This window comes from Ceratotherium simum, chromosome 10 (assembly GCF_057802395.1).
Source record: "Ceratotherium simum simum isolate JZ-2026a chromosome 10, ASM5780239v1, whole genome shotgun sequence".
NCBI lineage: Eukaryota > Metazoa > Chordata > Mammalia > Perissodactyla > Rhinocerotidae > Ceratotherium > Ceratotherium simum.
This window is the reverse complement of record NC_141909.1, coordinates 53,187,699-53,205,544: the sequence shown is the minus strand read 5'-3', so window position 1 is coordinate 53,205,544 and position 17,846 is coordinate 53,187,699. Positions and strand designations below refer to the sequence as shown.

The 17,846-nt window shown below is 40.4% G+C and overlaps 2 protein-coding genes and 1 non-coding gene across 5 annotated transcripts in view; 2 read left to right on the top strand and 1 right to left on the bottom strand.

Annotated features, from left to right (window-relative positions):
* The window catches only part of WBP4 (WW domain binding protein 4), a 32,751-nt gene extending 21,674 nt beyond the window's left edge, over positions 1-11,077 (bottom strand). Inside the window, exons 1-6 of the mRNA XM_004433613.3 lie at positions 10,905-11,077; positions 9,826-9,898; positions 7,352-7,414; positions 7,139-7,262; positions 3,148-3,315; positions 135-181 (exon numbers count right to left, since the gene is read on the bottom strand). Coding sequence (XP_004433670.1) covers positions 135-181; positions 3,148-3,315; positions 7,139-7,262; positions 7,352-7,414; positions 9,826-9,898; positions 10,905-10,906 — 477 coding nt within the window. The 5' untranslated portion in view covers positions 10,907-11,077. The remainder of the gene's footprint in view (positions 1-134; positions 182-3,147; positions 3,316-7,138; positions 7,263-7,351; positions 7,415-9,825; positions 9,899-10,904) is intronic.
* ELF1 (E74 like ETS transcription factor 1) overlaps positions 11,047-17,846 on the top strand; it is a 111,258-nt gene continuing 104,458 nt past the window's right edge. For all 3 annotated transcript variants that reach the window (XM_087436009.1, XM_087436008.1, XM_087436006.1), the window contains exon 1: positions 11,047-11,707. The gene's annotated coding sequence lies outside the window, so the exon portion shown is untranslated. The remainder of the gene's footprint in view (positions 11,708-17,846) is intronic.
* On the top strand, positions 11,738-11,809 carry TRNAE-UUC (transfer RNA glutamic acid (anticodon UUC)). The gene has a single exon. It is a non-coding gene; the product is annotated as a tRNA-Glu (tRNA).

Sequence of the window (17,846 nt, the reverse complement as noted above, 5' to 3'; positions counted from 1 at the left end):
AATTATAGGAAGGAACAAAGTGTGTATCGGGGGCTTATCTGGAAGTAAATTTGCTTTACAAAACCCTACAAACACCCCAGAAGCCAATCACTTTAAAGAATAAAGCAAAGACACTATTAGTGTGCTTCAGTTACCTTTTTTAAGTTTCCTTGAAATCCTTCAGGTTTCTCCCACTGAGATGCTTAAAGCAAAATACATTGCATTTATAAATCTTTTTGCTTCAAAAAAACCCCAAAGTTTTCCAAAAAAATTAATTTGGCAAAAATTTACAAGATACTCAACGTGTTCAAAACACTACAGGTCTATAGTTAAAAGCATACAAAAAAACAACATATATCCCAGGAGTATTGTGCAGAAGAATACATGTGAATGCTTTGTAACCAAGAAGAAAGGACAGAATGATTAAAAGTTACTGGTACTTCCACAGGAATTAGTAGAGCCAGGTAGGGCTTCTCTTAAAGACTTCATGGAATTCAGGCTTGATAAGTTTTGAAGGAATGAGATGGCCTTTTGACATCTTGGGGTAGGGGAGAGTGAGAGTTGGAATGAATAACTCAGAAGAGGAACAAGATGAAGTATGCAGGAATTAAAAACAAGAGAACAAGAGTATATAAAGTAGGTTGGTGAACAAAGGAAGTAGGCAATAGGCATTAGAAGGGAGAAAAGACATAATTAATAGATAGCTTCTATGTAAATTTCAGAAAGACTTTAAATCCCTAACATACAATCATTTATGATTCACTGCTGAACTATAACACGTACTTCACTTAAGGTTCAGTGCAAACTCTGAGTAACTGTTACCATTTCTATGTAGTCCAAAACTAATGATTCTAAAGATCATAATAATTGTAATAATACTTGTACCCCAAGATTTTCTTCATGATTAATTCTCTGATCTCATTTCCTATCTTCCTGATCATTCTTAACTTTTTTTCTGGCTTTTCTTCTATCCATTCCTTCAATAAAGGTACTATCAACCCTTTTTACCTATTGTTCTCTTACTCCTTATGATCTCATACAGTCACGTGTCACTTAACAATGGGGATACATTCTGAGAAATGTGTCCTTAGGCAATTGTTCTCGTCGTTGTTCTAACATCATAGAGTGTACCTACACAAACCTAGACGGTATAGCCTACTACACACTTAGGCAATATGGTACTAATCTTATGGGAACCACTGTTGTATATGTGATCTGTTGTTGACCAAAACATCGTTATGCAGCGCATGGCTATACTCCTAAAAGGTAACATATTAATTATCTACATTCCCAGACTCAATTTATCTCCCTAACGCCAGATTCTAATCCTCAATTAGCTATTGAAAATTGTCACGTTAATGTTCTGTAGGTACCTCAACCTCAACATATCCAAAATTGAATTAATGACTAACTCACTTAAACTTTTTGTTTCTGTATTTCATCAAACGGCATCATCATCCTCCCAGCCCTCCAAGATATGGCCCCTATTTTTCCAGCCTCTTTCTTTTGCCATGACATTTTCAAAGAACTGTATGTTTTACCTCCACCATATGACTGTTTCCCAAACTTTCAAACCTTTTCAGGTTCATATTATTGCACCTGTCTGGAATGCGTGCTGTACCCTCATAACAATCTTTTTCAATCAAAATACTTAAGGAGTGTCTGCATCGTGCCAGGTGCTAGGAATACCAATGGTGAGTAACATGACATCACTCCTCATGTCTTCATCCTAACTTATAGATCAGCTCAAAAGTAATTTCTGTGATAACCTCTCAGATCCGCATAATCACAATTAATTCTTGACTATTTTGAACTCTTATATAATCTTAATTATAATTACATCTCTTACATTATAGCACCTTAAAATTCCTCCTTGTATCATGCTTAGTTGTTTATTTCTGACAGTAAATTTTATGTTTCTGGAGATTAAGATGCTACATAAATGTATAATAAATGCATTTATTTATCTCAGAATTTATATGGAACAAAAATCCCAAATACATTTAGTTTTAAAAGAAAACGGGGGGGGGGGGGGCCAGCCCCATGGCTTAGCGGTTAAGTGTTCACGCTCCGCTACTTGTGGCCCGGGTTCGGATCCTGGGCGCGCACTGACACACCGCTTCTCCGGCCATGCTGAGGCCGTGTCCCACATACAGCAACTAGAGGGATGTGCAACTGTGACATACAACTATCTACTGGGGCTTTGGGGGAAAAAAAAAGGACGAGGATTGGCAATAGATGTTAGCTCAGAGCCAGTCTTCCTCAGCAGAGAGAGGAGGATTAGCACGGATGTTAGCTCAGGGCTGATCTTCCTCAAAAAAAGAAAAAAAAGAAAATAGAGGGCTGGCCTGGTGGTGCAAGCAGTTAAGTGCGCGTGCTCTGCTGCCACAGCCCGGGGTTCGCCGGTTCGGATGCCGGGTGCACACCGACGCACCACTTGGCAAGCCATGCTGTGGCGGCGTCCCACATAAAGTGGAGGAAGAAGGGCACGGATGTTAGCCCAGGGCCAGTCTTCCTCAGCACAAAAAAAAAAAAAAGAGGAGGATTGGCAGATGTTAGCACAGGGCTGATCTTCCTCACAAAAAGAAAAAGAAAACAAAAAGACTTTTTTGATATTCTTAACCAAAAAATACCACTGTACATTTTATTATAAATTGATATCCAACACATTAATAGGAGAGGGAGTACTTTGCTAGGTCAATCAAGACAGCTACACAAAAAAGAAAGCAGTTTCTGGTTCCCAGTCTGCTTTTGGATAGAAAATCTCTTCCACAGAATATTTTATTTCAAGAACCCCTACAATTTGCAAAGTGGATCTGAAATGCCTTATTTCCATGTAAAATGCTTTATTTACCCATAGTTCACACTTTTGGAAGGTTTTATTGAGAAAACATAAGTGATAGTTTATTTGTAAGGAACTCAGGAAGGTTTTATTGAGAAAACATAAGTGATAGTTTATTTGTAAGGAACTCACTATTAAGACTTTAACTAAATATGACACTGAGTCACTATGAGAAGGGTACTTTTTTAAAGGGCACATAATTTTTTTACCATTGTGGCAAAAATGTAAGTCTTTCATTGTTTAAATGTTCCAATATTAAACAAAAGTCCTAACAGAATAAACTGTCAGTAATCATTCTCTACTAGTTCAATGCCTAAATGACTTACCTCCTGTGATAAGATCATAATAGTAATGGTAACCCTCAGAGGTTATGCCTTCTACCCATCTGCCCTTTGAAGGGTCTTTTTTCCTTTTCTTCTTTTCTTTCTGCTGATTTGATGCAGAGGGGGGTGGCATAGTGCTAGTTACTGGTGATACGCTTGGCTCTGAAATTTCTAAAGAAAAGATGAGAGAAAGGGGAAGAAGGCAATGTAACTTTTTTTTTTTTTTGCTGGTATAAAACATTCATAATGTTATTTCACCAAAACCCTGACAAGATTCTTTTGGGAACTGACACATTATTATAAAGCTCCTTTGGAAAACCAAACATACACAAATATCCAGGAAAATCATAAAAAAGAAGTGATAAGGGGAAACTAGTACTACCAGGTATTAAAACCTATTCTAAAACGATGGTAAAAAACACCCCAGTAGTGTAAAACTGAACCAGGAGTAGGCAAACATGTGGCTGAAACAGAACAATACAGAAACAGACCCAACAGCAGATTCCTGGTGTTATTAGAGGGAAAGGGATCACTTAATAAATGATGTTGAACTAGTTAATTATTTGGAAAAAAGTAAAGCTATTCCCTACTGCCTGGTCCCTCCCATGTTTTTACACCAATTAAACTGCAGATCAAAGATATTTATGAAAAGAGCACAAAGAAAATAATGTTAAATTTGACTACATAAAAATTCAAATATTCTGTATGGCAAGAATAAAAACAAAAAATATATATATACAAGAAAGACAAATAACAAATATTTGCAACAAATATGACAGAGAGTTAATGTTCCTAACAAAGATCCCTTACAAATCTAATATTCTAACAGAAAAATGGGCAAAAAGTACAAAGGTAATTCAGAAAATTAACATTTACTTTCACTTATATTCAAAGAATGTGGGGCCGGCCCCGTGGCTTAGCGGTTAGGTGCGCGCGCTCCGCTGCTGGTGGCCCGGGTTCGGATCCCGGGCGCACACCGATGTGCTTCTCCGGCCACGCTGAGGCCGCGTCCCACATACAGCAACTAGAAGGATGTGCAGCTGTGACATGCAACTATTTACTGGGGCTTTGGGGGAAAAAATAAATAAATAAAATAAAAATAAAATAAAAAAAATAAAAAATAAATAAAAAAGAATGCAAATAAATATAATTTTTTTTGCATTAGATCAATAAGTACTGAAAAGAACGACCAAATCCAGTGTCAGTCAGTCTGATCCATCAGGTATTTACATGGGTGTGAAAAAATGGGTAGTTTTTATGGCTTTACTTTTTTCTAAAGGATTGGCCAGTTATTCCCAACATGAGTGAGTACATGAATTTTATTTCTAGTGAAAGTGTAAATCAGCCCAACGTTTCTTGAGACATGTTGGTATTAGCTATCGATATATAAAAATATATTCACACTTTGATTCTACAGTCTCTCTTCTAGAAAGTGCACCTACAGAAATAAATGTGAAAACATGCATGCTTAAGGATGTCCACTGAAGCATTCTTTCTAAGTGAAAAACTCTAAGCAAGCTAAATGTTACTCAGGAAGAGATTAGTTAAATAAATTATGGAATTTTTATGGCATTTTATACCCTTTATTAAACACTTATTATAAGTGGTCACTGTATTAAGCAATTTATACCATTATGTTATTTAATTTTATTACTAAAAATCAAACGTCGTAAAGCTAGCAAGAGGCAATTCTGGTTGACTCCAAAGCTTGTGCTCCTAACCACTCTGCAGCCACTAAAAATGATGTATATCCTTAATTATTTAAAAGAAAAGATGTACAGGGTCCGGCCCTGTTAAATGCGTGCACTCCACTGCTGGCGGCCCGGGTTCGGATCCTGGGCGCACACCTACGCACCGCTTGTCAGGCCATGCTGTGGCGGCGTCCCATATATAAGTGGAGGAAGATGGGCACAGATGTTAGCCCACGGCCAGTCTTCCTCAGCAAAAAGAGGAGGATTGGCATGGATGTTAGCTCAGGGCTGATTTTCCTCACACACACACACACAAAAAACTCTTTAATTTGTATTGCATTGTTGTCCCTTTAGAGGCATATATACCCTATTTTTACGAATATATAGCTTTATCCTCGTGGAAATATACCCCCACCTTTAACTAACAATGTCCACGATAGTATTTTTAAAGTTTGGTTATAACTGTTCTTATTTGATGAGGACGATGCTAATTAACTTAACTGTTATTCTGCTTAAAAACTTAATTGAAAGCCGTTTTTATTAGAGAGTAAAGAATACCTTTCCATGTAGACTATCCCAACCATCATGCAAGATCAACAAGTGAGATCTGCTATATGCCTGGTTTAAGGACAGTGGATTTGTTTTGGAAGAAATGCTCACAGAAAGTTCCCAACTTAAAGCCTAAGTTCAATGACAACATAGACACATTCTACTTAAATAATGCCTTTTATTTGGACCTGAGTTATCCTCAAACCCTCAAATTATTTACCTTCTTGCTAGCGAGAATGTGGTGAAAAGAGAACCTTTATACACTGCTGGTGTATGTAAACTGGTCTAACCACTATGGTAAACAATATGGAGGTTCCTCAAAAAATTAAAAGTACATCTACATACAATCCAGCAATCCCACTTCTGGGTATATATCCAAAGGAAACGTAAGCAAGAGTTCAGAGATATATGCACTCCTATGTCTACTGCAACATTATTCACAATAGCCAAGATATGGAAACAACCTAAATGCCCATCAATGGATGAATAGATTTAAAAAAAGGTGGTATATATACACGATGGCATATTTTTCAGTCACGAGAAAGGAGGATATCCTGCCATTTGCAACAACATGGATGGACCTTGAGCACATTACACTAAGTGAGATAAGTCAGACAGAGACAAACTGTGTAATCTCACTTACATGTAGAATCCAAAAAAGTCAAAATCATAAAAAACAGAGAGTAAAATGGTGGTTACCAGGGGATGGAGGGTGGGGGATAAGACTGATGTTGTTTAAGTGTACAAACCTGCAACTAGTAGTATATAAGCCATAGAGATCTAATGCACAATATAATGAATATAGGCAATAATACTATAATTATGCAATATGATAAATATCGCTACAATGGCAATCATATTACAATATATAAATGTATCAAAGTAATGTTATACATCTTAAGCGTACACAATGTTATATATAAAATATATTCAATAAAAAAATTAAAAAGCAAAAAGAAAAAAATTATTTACCTTCTAGTAGTAAAGTCACTTAATTTGTCCACAAAAGGCTAATTCACTATAATGCAACCATATAAATAAACATGATTCATAGTTTTGACCATATGGATAAAGTGAACTATGGTTTTAATGCAAGGCCTATTTTTTAATGAATAGCTCCTTTTAGCCAAATAATTAGAATACCTAAAAAACTCAAGCGTCTCTGAAATGAATCACTGACAGAGCTAGCACTAGGTAACCATCAAGGTAGAATGCCTGCTGTGAATGGAGGTGTTAAAAGATGAAGTTTACAAAGCAAAACAAAAGTGCATGAGAAAAGTCCCATAGTCTAAACAGGGCTATGATGCAAGGTAAAAACACTAAGAGTATACCTGACCTTGAGGGTATCATGCTAAACGAAATAAGTCAGATGAAGAAAGACAAATACGGTACAATTTCACTCATATGTGGAAGATAAACAAACACAGAACAGAGTAGTGGTTACCATGGGAGATAAGGGGGTAGGGGAGGGCAAAAGTGGTAAAGGAGGACATTTGTAAGGTGACAGATGGAAACTAGACTTTTGGTAGTGAAAACAATGCAGTCTATATGAAGTCAAAATATAATGATGTGCATCTGAAATTTATATAATGTTATAAACCAATGTTACGTCCGTTAAAGAAAAAAAAAACTCCCAAAAAAGAAAAACAAAAAAAGAGTATACTCTGAGTGTATAACCTCTTTATGGAAACAATAAAAGCTCACTAAGCATGACCTCTGATGTTACTTTTAAAACATGCTGGCTGCTTCTTTACCTGACTCTAAGCCAAGCCTTTTCAAATCCTCTTGGTACGCTTTCAGGGCAGCTGCCTCCATTGCAGCAAACTCCTTTGATGCCTTTTCTTCTTCCTTTGCCTTATCCAGGCTTTTCTGTTTAATCTATGTAAGACACACATAAAAGAGAAAGCTAGATAAAGGACTGATATTTACATAGAAAAATTGGCAAAGAAAGAAACAAACTAAGTTACCTCACTGATCCTCTTTGCCACATTTTCCTTATGATTCTTTCCTCTTTCATGAAATTCAACACTCTTGAAAATGAAAAAAAGAGAAAATACAAAGGAAAACTACATAATTATCATAACGTTCACAGTAAAGTAACAGTAAATATGGGAATGGAACCTAACAAAATTGAAACTAAGACAAATGGCAGAAATGATAAAAATAGTTTTAATGAAAATTGGCCTTTTTGATGAAATGATGCTAGGGAACTGAACCACATTATTTATTATTATGCCCTCTGACTAGGTTTCCTTTGGGCTTAAAATAAACTATGATGACCATATTAATGGAGAAAAATACAAGGTACTCTTGATGACTAATCTAGTGAATATGATTGTAACGAGGACTCAAACAGGACATGAAGCCAAAAGAGGAGTGGAAAAACAAATCTTAACTTCAAGAAACACCTCTCAACATAATATGTCAAAATCAGCAAGTCTCTAGAATTTGTACTGCTCTATTTGTTACATTAGGTAAGAGACATAGAGAATAAACAATGATCCTTTGACCCTTATTCCTCCAAATTTGGAGAAGGGTGGACATTAAAAAATTCCTCCTAAATAGTAAACAAATACTTTATACAATATGGTAATGACACAAAATATAAAACTCCTGTGTAGGACAATTGGGCACTATTTATCAAAATTAGGCTGCTGTAATAGAGAACAAAGAAGCTCCTTATACATTGATGCAAAGAGAGCTCCAGAATATACTGTTCAATTAAAAAAAAAACCAAGGTGCAGGATAGAGTATATACTATGCCACCTTTTATGTATGTTGGAATAAGAACCTCTATCTGTATATACATAGAAACAATGGAAGGATAGACAAGAAAATGAAAAATGTGGTAACCTCTGAGGAATGACAGAAACTGGATGGATAGGGACAGAGGTGGGTGAGTGAATGTTATTACCTATTTAAAACAGCCAGAAATGCTCCCTAAATCACAAATGTCTGGTTGTATGCAATAAGAAATTTCTGGTAAACTTTACAAAATAGATTTTGTTAATCAAATTTTATATGATGCATAAGCTGAGCTATTCTAAAAGTACTACTATGAATTCCTCTTTAAAGTGTGACTTTGTAAAGAAATGTTCATCCTCTGTTTTTCATATATTGGGTTTCCTAAAGCTGATTACACCACACAAAAAATACTAAACACCCATTCAAAAATAAATTAATTTTTCTTTCTAAGTAAAGGTTAAATCAGTGTGTATTAGCAAGTCAAGAAGATGAAGAAAGACTATCCCAGAAGAGATTATTTACTCTAGATAACTCAAAAAATTCACTGAACTGCTTGGGTACCTCCAAGGAAGAGGGACTATCAGTGATTTGTATAGGTTTAAAAATTTGTGACACTTATTTGTAAGGATGGCCTAAGTCAAAAAACATTGTCAAGGGCTTTAGCAACTATTTAAAAAGACCAAAAAACAAAACAAAACCCAAAAGAAAAATAGCCCCAAACTCCTTGTATACAATAGTAAATAATGTCGGCCCTCATGTCCGTGGGTTCTGCATCCGTGGATTCAACCAACTTTGGATTATACATGCTAGTCAGTTGAATCTGAGGATGAGGATTATGGAAGGTCGATTAAGGGACTTGAGCATCCCAGGATTCTGGTATCTGTGGGGGTGGGGGGTGGGCTGGCACAGGCAAGTGTGTCCTAGAATCAATCCCCCAGAGATAGGGAAGGATGACTGTAAATGTCTACCAAAGAAAGAAGACATTGTTAAAGAAGGGGTTACTATTCTTTTGTGCATCCAACTCCAAGGAGTAAAAAGGATATGAATATATATTTAAATGATACCCTAGCGTTTATGTACTATGTACGTAGTACTATCACATGCATGACAGGGAGGAAAAAAAAAAAAAAAATCAATGGTGTTGCTTTTTGTTTTATGTCTTAAAAGCTGAATCTAGACTAAGAGATACAGTTAATTATGTGCTTAACAGAGTTACTATTTTCATATTCCAAGACAGAAGTAATAATGTTTTTTCAAATTTAAGCATTTACAGATATAAAGCTCTGCATCAAATATATTTTTCTCTAGAGCAGAAAACATACAAGAAAAACTACAATAATGTTTCCTTTTACATATTAAAGGCTTTCCACTTTTACTTGGTATGTGACAGTATTACAAACACCACCATCATAACGTAGGTGTTTCATAAACATGAGATTACCCATGTCCTGAATGTGACTGAAGGGTCACAGAGAAATAATCTGGCTTAATATATAAACAAATCTAAGCTAATGAAAAGGAAGAAGCCTCACGGCTTTCCTACAAGGAATGAAAAGACAATACAAATCTTTCAATGGTCTGAAAAATCAAGAGCAATGTATGTGAAAGTGCTTTGTAAACTCTGAGTGTAGATCAGAAATGAATACTTCACAAGAATACAATCGTATCAGAATCTCTTATAGTGGAATTATCATACAGGCCTATTATCCGCTATCCAGCACTTGCAGTAATCACAGAATTTCTTCGGTTGTGACTTCCAGTAGTCTGCCCTGAAAAAGGGAAAAACAAGTCTAAGCTTAATTACAATTTAAAAAGGTAAAATTTCGTATGCTTCACCTCTTCTTAAGAGTTTGAAATACTATTAAAGAAGAAAAAGAAAAAAGAAATACTATAAGCCCCTGCTACTGAATCTTGTCTTGTTACACACAGCATCCTTATTGTTTATCTGACTGAAGCAGTCCACTGAAATTCTGTTGCCAGTAAAGTAGAAAAAGTCTGCACCGGATTTAAAACTCCCTTAAATACATAGTTTTTTCTTAAGAAAAAATTTCTCATTTGTTTCTGTCATCAGTGTGAAGAAATAAGAAACATCTTAAAGAAGATTATGTATCCTTTTTATTCATTTCTGGCATTTTGGGAGGTTGCTGTAATGGAGGCCTGAAGAAACTCATCAAGTTTGCTTTAAATCGTTATTTCCACCAAAAGGACAAAGCACGAGGCTCCTCTGGTGGGAGACAGTGGGTCCTCCGCGACTATCAGTTAATACAATTTGTTCTTGAGCCTCAGGGCAAGAGCGAGTTGGAAAAGCCCAAAGACCTCTCAGCCCGCAAGACAGCAAAAAAAAAGGTCATCACGCTACCCAGGGCTGCCCGCTCCAGCAGGCGGAGGAAACAGCGGTGGCGGCAGTCCAGCCCTAAAGTTTCACATTACCCCACGCTTCAAGCGCTACAAAAACGAAGCGCTTGCGACCCCCGACCACGTAGGCGGAGGGAGCGCTCCGTCGCTTCGCGGGTGGCTGTCCAACCTCAACTGGCCGCCCGCCTCCCTTCCGAGAGCCCGTGCTCCACGCCCCCAGGGCGCCCTGCGGGGTAACATTTCTAGCCCGCCCAGAGAACCGGCCCTGCAGGTCCGGGGCCGGTCCCGAGCGAGTTAAGAGCCGTCACGCCTCCAGCCGAAGGCGGGAGAAGGGGGTGGCGGTGGAGGGAGAGACCCGGCGGAGACAAGGCCGCCCAGAGAAACAACGCCTCCTTGTTCAGAGCCTGAGACGCGACTCACATGACTGGACCAGCCGCTCCGCGCGTCGCCCCTGGGTCCGGCTCAGGACCGCGTTCTTCACGCGGAGCCACTAAAGGCCCGGCCCTCCGCGAGGGCCACCGGAGCCTCCGAGCTCGGGCACCTCCCTCCTTCCCCGGGACCAGTGTTCCACGGTTCCCAACTACGGGTGCCCACACGATTCAATCCGCGTTCGAAATCTCCTCCTCCTCCCCTCCCCCTACAGGGGCGGTACTCCCGGCCCCTAAGAGGTGGGGTCGGTATAAAGGGGTTGAGGTCACCGAGAAGGGGCGAAAGCGCGACGGGACGTGAGCCGAAGGACAGAAGCTTCAAGTCTGAAGTCCCCGCGTCATCCCGCCTTCTCGCTCCCTCTTCCCCTGGGATCCAGAACCTCCACCCTTCTAGGCTCGCTGGCTCGTGGCCAAGGAGCTCGCGCGCCGCCTCCGCCCCGAACGCAAACAGCTGTTCCCCGAGACGTCGCCGCCCTCAACTTTGGCCAACTAGTCTGCACGCACTTTGACCAGCGGAGCAACCTGGACCCGTAGGTTGGGGGCCGTTGGCGGAGTTAAAAAAAAAAAAAAAAAAAAAAGAAAGGTGAAACAGCTGGTTTCGAGGCCACGAGTTGCTGGCCTTCGCCTCAGAACTTTCCTGAGGCGGCGGAGCGGCCCGCCCCGCCCCCGCGACTCCCGCGCGCTCGGGCCGCGCTCGTTCCCTCGCTCGGGAGCGCGTGGGCAGGGGCGGCAGCGGCTCGAGTGGCGGCGACGAGAAGTTGAGCAGAGGCAGCGGCCGGCGCTTGCGCTTGTCAGGTGAGTCAACGTGGTGCTTCTAGCAGCACTTCCCATATGGTCTAGCGGTTAGGATTCCTGGTTTTCACCCAGGCGGCCCGGGTTCGACTCCCGGTATGGGAACGGTGTAACATTTTTAAAAACCGAAAGGGAGAACTAACTTGTTTTATTTCCAATGGCTCTGGCTCTCTTCCTGTCCCCTTCTCCGGGTGAGTTTGTGGAAAACGAGCATTAGTGTGGTTGTTAGTGGCGCCATGACCTGGGCTGTGGCTCTGGGAGCCGTGAGTGCGGCACGGGGCGGGCTGGAGCAGCGAGTGAGCTCGGGGTCCCTCTCCTCCCGCCTCGGGCTGGCGGGCTGAGCCGCCGGGACGGAGTTTCACTTTCCCCGGGCTGCCCCCCGCCCCTCCGGCTCCGGGCTGTCCTTTTCCAGGCGCTCGGGAGGTGATGATTAACTCGGGCCTCGCCTTATCTGCTCCCAGCGCCCCTCTCGGGCCCACACCCTCCTCGGCCGCCCCCTTCCGACTGTCCCAAGTGACGCGGGCGGGTCTGCCCCCTGCCCTCGGCGCCCGGGAGCCCGCGGTCCGCTCGTAGCCCTCGTTGGCCCTCCGCCGGCTGTTTACGGGAACCCCCGCCCGCTCCCGGCCCAAAGCAGCCGCCTCGCACCGCGGCGTGGCGGCCGGCGAGTCCCGGTGCCCGCGGGCGCGCTTTCCCGTCCGCGCAGCTGCGGGTCCCCGCCCGATCGGCCGCGTGTCCACCCGGGTCTCCTGCAGCGGTCCGGCTCAGCCCCGCCCCAGGGCCGGCCTGCGAGGTCATCCCAGCTTGACGTCGGGGGCGCTGGTCGCAGCTCCCCAAAAGTCCCCCAGCCTCAAGAGCCACCGACTTGAGTGCTTTTGCTTTGGAAGGCCTCTGCGGAAGAGAATCGTTTTTTTTTTTATGTCCCTCTCGCAGAGAAGAAAAATACCGCTATGATGAAACGTCTTTAAAGAAGAAATTTGACTTTCCAAAGGGTCTAACGTGTTGAGCGCCGCTGATAGAAAATCCTGGGATGGAGGTGGGGCTTGGAAGAGAGAAAATTGGCCGGAGACTGGGGAGGGGATGTTACAACAAAGTTTCACTGTATTTTTAAATATAGAAGCCCTGTGTTTATTACAAAGAAGGGGCAGCTGTGTCAGCAGCATGTGAGCTGTAAATGAAACAAAAGCATTATCTTAAATGCAAACTGAAATTAGAAAATGGGGTGAGCTATAATGTTTAGTCTATTGGGCCTCTGGGAGTGAGTGAAGAAGGAAAAAGTGGCTCTTGTGGGTGGGTTTCTGGTCAGTGCCATTAATAAGAGCAGAGGTTTTGGTTGCTAGTATGTGCGTTCCCAAACTGTTTTATAATTTTAACTGCACAGTGAGTTTTGAAATAATCTGTTAATGTGATCTACATGATTAAGGATTAATTGCTTTTACATCGTAAATAAACTTCCACAACTAAAAAGTTTTAAATCATCTTCATTAATTCAAATATTTGAACATTTACTCTACACCAAGCCCCATCAAATGCTTTTGAAAGTTAACTGATGTTCAGGTTCTTTATGTTAGGAGGTTATGGATAGAATACTGAATGGAATCATGTGTTCTCCCCTGTGATTAGCTGTATGACCTTGTGTAGATCTTGCACATTCTCTGTGCTCTGGGTTTAGAGCCATAAATTCTTGATAATATTATATCATTCACAAACTTTAGAAAAGAGTTGCAGGATTTGTTGAGCAATTCTTGAATAGGTAATGAAAGTGGAAAAGTTTCACTTTAATAGAGTGGGATCGTGTCATTATTAAGAAACCATTTACTAAAGAATTAGGTCAGAATTTGGAGGGAAGGAAAGACTCTTCTGCCTTAATCGTCTCCAGAGAGGCCTTAACTCTTGACCTTGCGTTTTGTAATGACTTGGTATCATATTGTTCCAAACTGTGCTAAAATGGATGTGATTTTCAACTGAGCACCCAGTAATTGCAAATAGCTTTACGCTTATATACTTAAGGTATACGGAGGGGGTATAGTTTGGTGACGATATCTCTGTCCAAGAAGTAGAGTCATTTATTGCTGTGTACCAGGCAGAAGGGGATCAGGCAACATCTGAGTGCAGAAGTGCTGCAGGAGCACAGAGAGGAGAAATCAGTTCTACTCTGGGAGGAGGACTGAAGAAGAGACTTGGAGGAGAGAGTGTTTCCCTTGGACCTGGAAGAACTGGTTGGATTTCTACTATCTTAAAGCTGAGGTGGGGGAAACAAGTATGAGGCTGGAGAGTAGTCTGGTTGGGCAGGAGCACACAGTGCCTAAAGGGAGAGCCGTGGGAGATCAAGCTGGGATGGTAGAGGGAATTTTAACTTGATAAATTTTGACTAGGTAACAGGTTCTTTTATCAAGGGAGCGGCATGTATGTCACTAGAGTTATAAAAACATTTTTCGTCTCTTTGAAAAAAACCAAACATAGTAGTAATATGTGAAAAATTCTTGTTTTAAAAGATTCAAACAATATAAAAACATGGAGAATATTTTGTGCCCGTAGTTTTTATTTTTAGCAATTGAATATTAATTTTTAATGAATAGAATGGAGAAAAGCAGTCAATTAGAATTCAGTTTAAAAGAATGAAATCTAGGTTTTGGGCCGGCCCTGTGGCTTGGTGGTTAAGTGCGCGCGCTGCGATGCTGGCGGCCCGGGTTCGGATCCCGGGTGCGCATCGAGGCACCACTTCTCCGTTCATCCTGAGGCCGAGTCCCACATACAGCAACTAGAAGGATGTGCAGCTACGACACACAACTATCCACTGGGGCTTTGGGGGGAAAAATAAAATAAATAAAATCTTAAAAAAAAAAAAAAAAAAGAATGAAATCTAGGTTTAAATTATGAGAATGATTTGTAACTATATTTTTATTGGTTTACTTTATTGAAAATGACCTTAATATTCTAAGACAGCTGCTAGTTACTGTCAGGAAGGCATATACCTTAAATTGGTTAAGACTAGATGATAAATTTGTAAGGATTCATTTATATGCTTGTGCCTTGTTACCAAAACACCATTGGTAGTCATGTTTTAGGTGTTCTCTCTTGGGCCTCAAAATAAATTGATTGCTACTATTAATTGCAATTAGAAGGTATGTGACAGTTCAATAAATGTTTGCAGAGATGAACACCTGTATTTAAAGAAACGTGAGAGATTAAAAAATGGGGATGGCATTTTAAAATCCAAAGACCTTACTATGGTCTCTGAGGCCCAATATTATCTGGCCTCTGCTTACCTCCCCAACTTCATCTCCTCCCTTCTCTGCCTCTTCATTATACTTCAGCAAAACTGGCTTCTTTTTTGTTCCTTGAACATGCCAAACTTTTTCTTTTCTCAGTTTTATTTGCTCTTTCCGCTGCCTAGAATATTCCCCCTCCAGCTCTTCACATCTCAGGTCAACATCACCTTCTCAGAGAGGTCTTTTCCGACCACCCTAGCTGTGGGCTCCCTTTTTTTCTGGTTACTTTACCCTGTTTTATTTTCTCCTTTTTCTTATTATGTGAAAATTAACATGTTTGTTTCTGTTTATTTCTTGTCTTATTCCACTAGAATATAAGTTCCATGTATAGTGTGATCGTTCTTGTTTTGTAAGATATAAACAACAGTGAAGAAGTTGAAACCCTAATAACGTTGCTAGTGGAAATGTAAAATGGTGCAGTCGCTTTGAGAAACAGTTTGGCAGTTCCCTCAAAATGTTAGACATAGAGTTATCATATGACCCAGCAGTTCCACTCCTAGTTATATACCCAAGAGAAATTAAAATGTATGTCCACACAAAAACTTATACACAAATGTTTATAGTAGCATTAGTCATAAGCAGGAAGTGGAAACAACCCCAACTGATGAATGAATTAATAAAATGTGATGTATCCATACAATCGAGTATTATTTGGCAATTAAAAGGAATGAAGTACTGACGCATGCCACAACATGGATCAATCTCAGGAATGTTGTGCTAAAGGAAAGAAGCCAGGCTCAAAAGACCACATTTTGTATGATTCCATTTGTATGAAATGTCCAGAATAGGCAAATCTGTAGAGAAAAAGGATAGATTCTGGTTGCCCAGGATTGGAGGAGAGGTATGGGAGTTGGGGAGGAAATGCTAATGTAGGTACAAGGTTTCTTTTTAGGGTAGTTAAAATGTCCTAAATTAGATTATGATGATGGTTTGCGCAACTCTAAATATACTAAAAAACATTGAATTTTACTCTTTGAATGGGTGAACTTTATGGTATGTAAATTATGTCTCAACAAAAGATTGAAACAATAAAAAGCATATAGAATATTTTATCTCTACATTTTGCATTTATCATTTGGATATTAAATATTTTTAAATAATAATGGAATAATGTAACACTGCAACTCTAACTCCTAGATAGTCCAGGAATATAGCAAGTCCTCAGTAAATGACTGATGGAGTTAAGGTATACAGATAATTGATACAACACACAGTATAATAAGTGTTCAGAGGGGACTAAGCCAAGAATTATAACGTTCGGAGGTCTCCAGAATATTACATCTGGATTTGTGTGAAGGGAATGGGGAAAGGCCTCTGGGAGGCAGCGTTTGAGATCAACTTTGAAGGCTGATTAGGCGTTTACTGGTGAAGATGATGTGGTGGGAGGCAAGGCATTAAGAAGGAAGCAAGCAGGAGTAGAAGCACATTAACAGTTGCCAGCACATTTTGGCTGAATTGAGGGTACAAGTAGGATAGGAATGGGAAATAAGCCTGCAAAGATAGATTAGGGTCTGAGCAGACAATGTCAGTGCTGCCAGATCTCCTCTGGTGTCTTTTTATCATCCCCCAACTCCTAATGTGCTTGCAATGGCCCATACTTGAGAAGAACTTTATCCCTTACCTGCAGAGAGCCGGAAGAGCCTGGGGGCTTATCCCTCTCCCCCTAATAGCTCTCAACCCAAGACTGTCTAGTCGGGAGGTTAACTTTGGATCAGGGACGTTGTCTTGGTCCCTTCTCTCTCATCATCACTTGGAGTTGTGCTTGGCACTCGGTGAGCATTCAGAAAACATTTGAATGAATGAATGAAAATGAAGGAAGGAAGGAAGTTGCAACGTCTATTCAAAGTGAAGTTTGTTTTACAAATCCTCTTGACTGTTGCAGAACATTTAGCTAGTAGATTTTGGAGGGTTCTGATTGTGAAGTGCCTTGAATTTGGGATAAGGAGTTTACTTAGCTAGGAGAAGGGATTTCTGGTATTATGATAAGTGTTTTTTGTTTTTTGAGGAAGATTGGTCCTGTGCTAACATCTGTTGCCAGTCTTCCTCCTTTTTGCTTTCTCCCCAATGCCCCAGTATGTAGTTGTATATCATAGTTGTAGAGTTGTAGTTCTTCTATGTGGGATGCTGCCTCAGCATGGCTTGATGAGCAGTGAGCAGGTCGGCACCCAGGATCTGAACCGGTGAACCCCACATCACCAAAGTGGAAGGCACGACCTCAACCGCTACACCACCAGGCCTACCCCTGATAAGTGTTTTAATGAAATTAATTTGGTAGTCATGTGCAAGATGAACTGGAGGATGGAAGGATTGTGTCTGTGCTGTCCACTCCCATTTTCCCATTCCTATTCTTGCTCCCACTCTCCCTGGGTTAGGCCTTGACCAAGGTCTGGGGTCTCCTGCAGTACGGTAATAATCTAACAGTTCTCCTTGCCTCTAGTCTCTCCCTAAATCGGGTGGTGGCAGCAGAATAGAAAGGATCAGATAAAAGAGGTACTGTACATTGAAGGAAAAATTTAAGATGTCAAGAAGTAAATATTTAAATAAGTAAATATCTTAAAAGAAATAAGGAAGTTACAAAGCATACAGGCAATTTTGCCCCTGGGGTTGGTCAGACAGTAAATTGTTGCCCACCTGTACGTGTATGTGTGTATGGCTTTTTGAATACTGAAATTGTATGTTGAATCCAGAGACAAAGTTAAGACTGTGAGACTGCCACCTTGTGGACAATATAAATTAGAACTAAAACCCTCAAAAATTATAGTAAAACTTCATTCATTTGAAATTCACTATTTTAATTAGACTGATTATGGTTCTTCCATGTTGGTATATGTGGTTATGCTCATTAAATATAAAGTTGAAATTAGTTGTTTTCT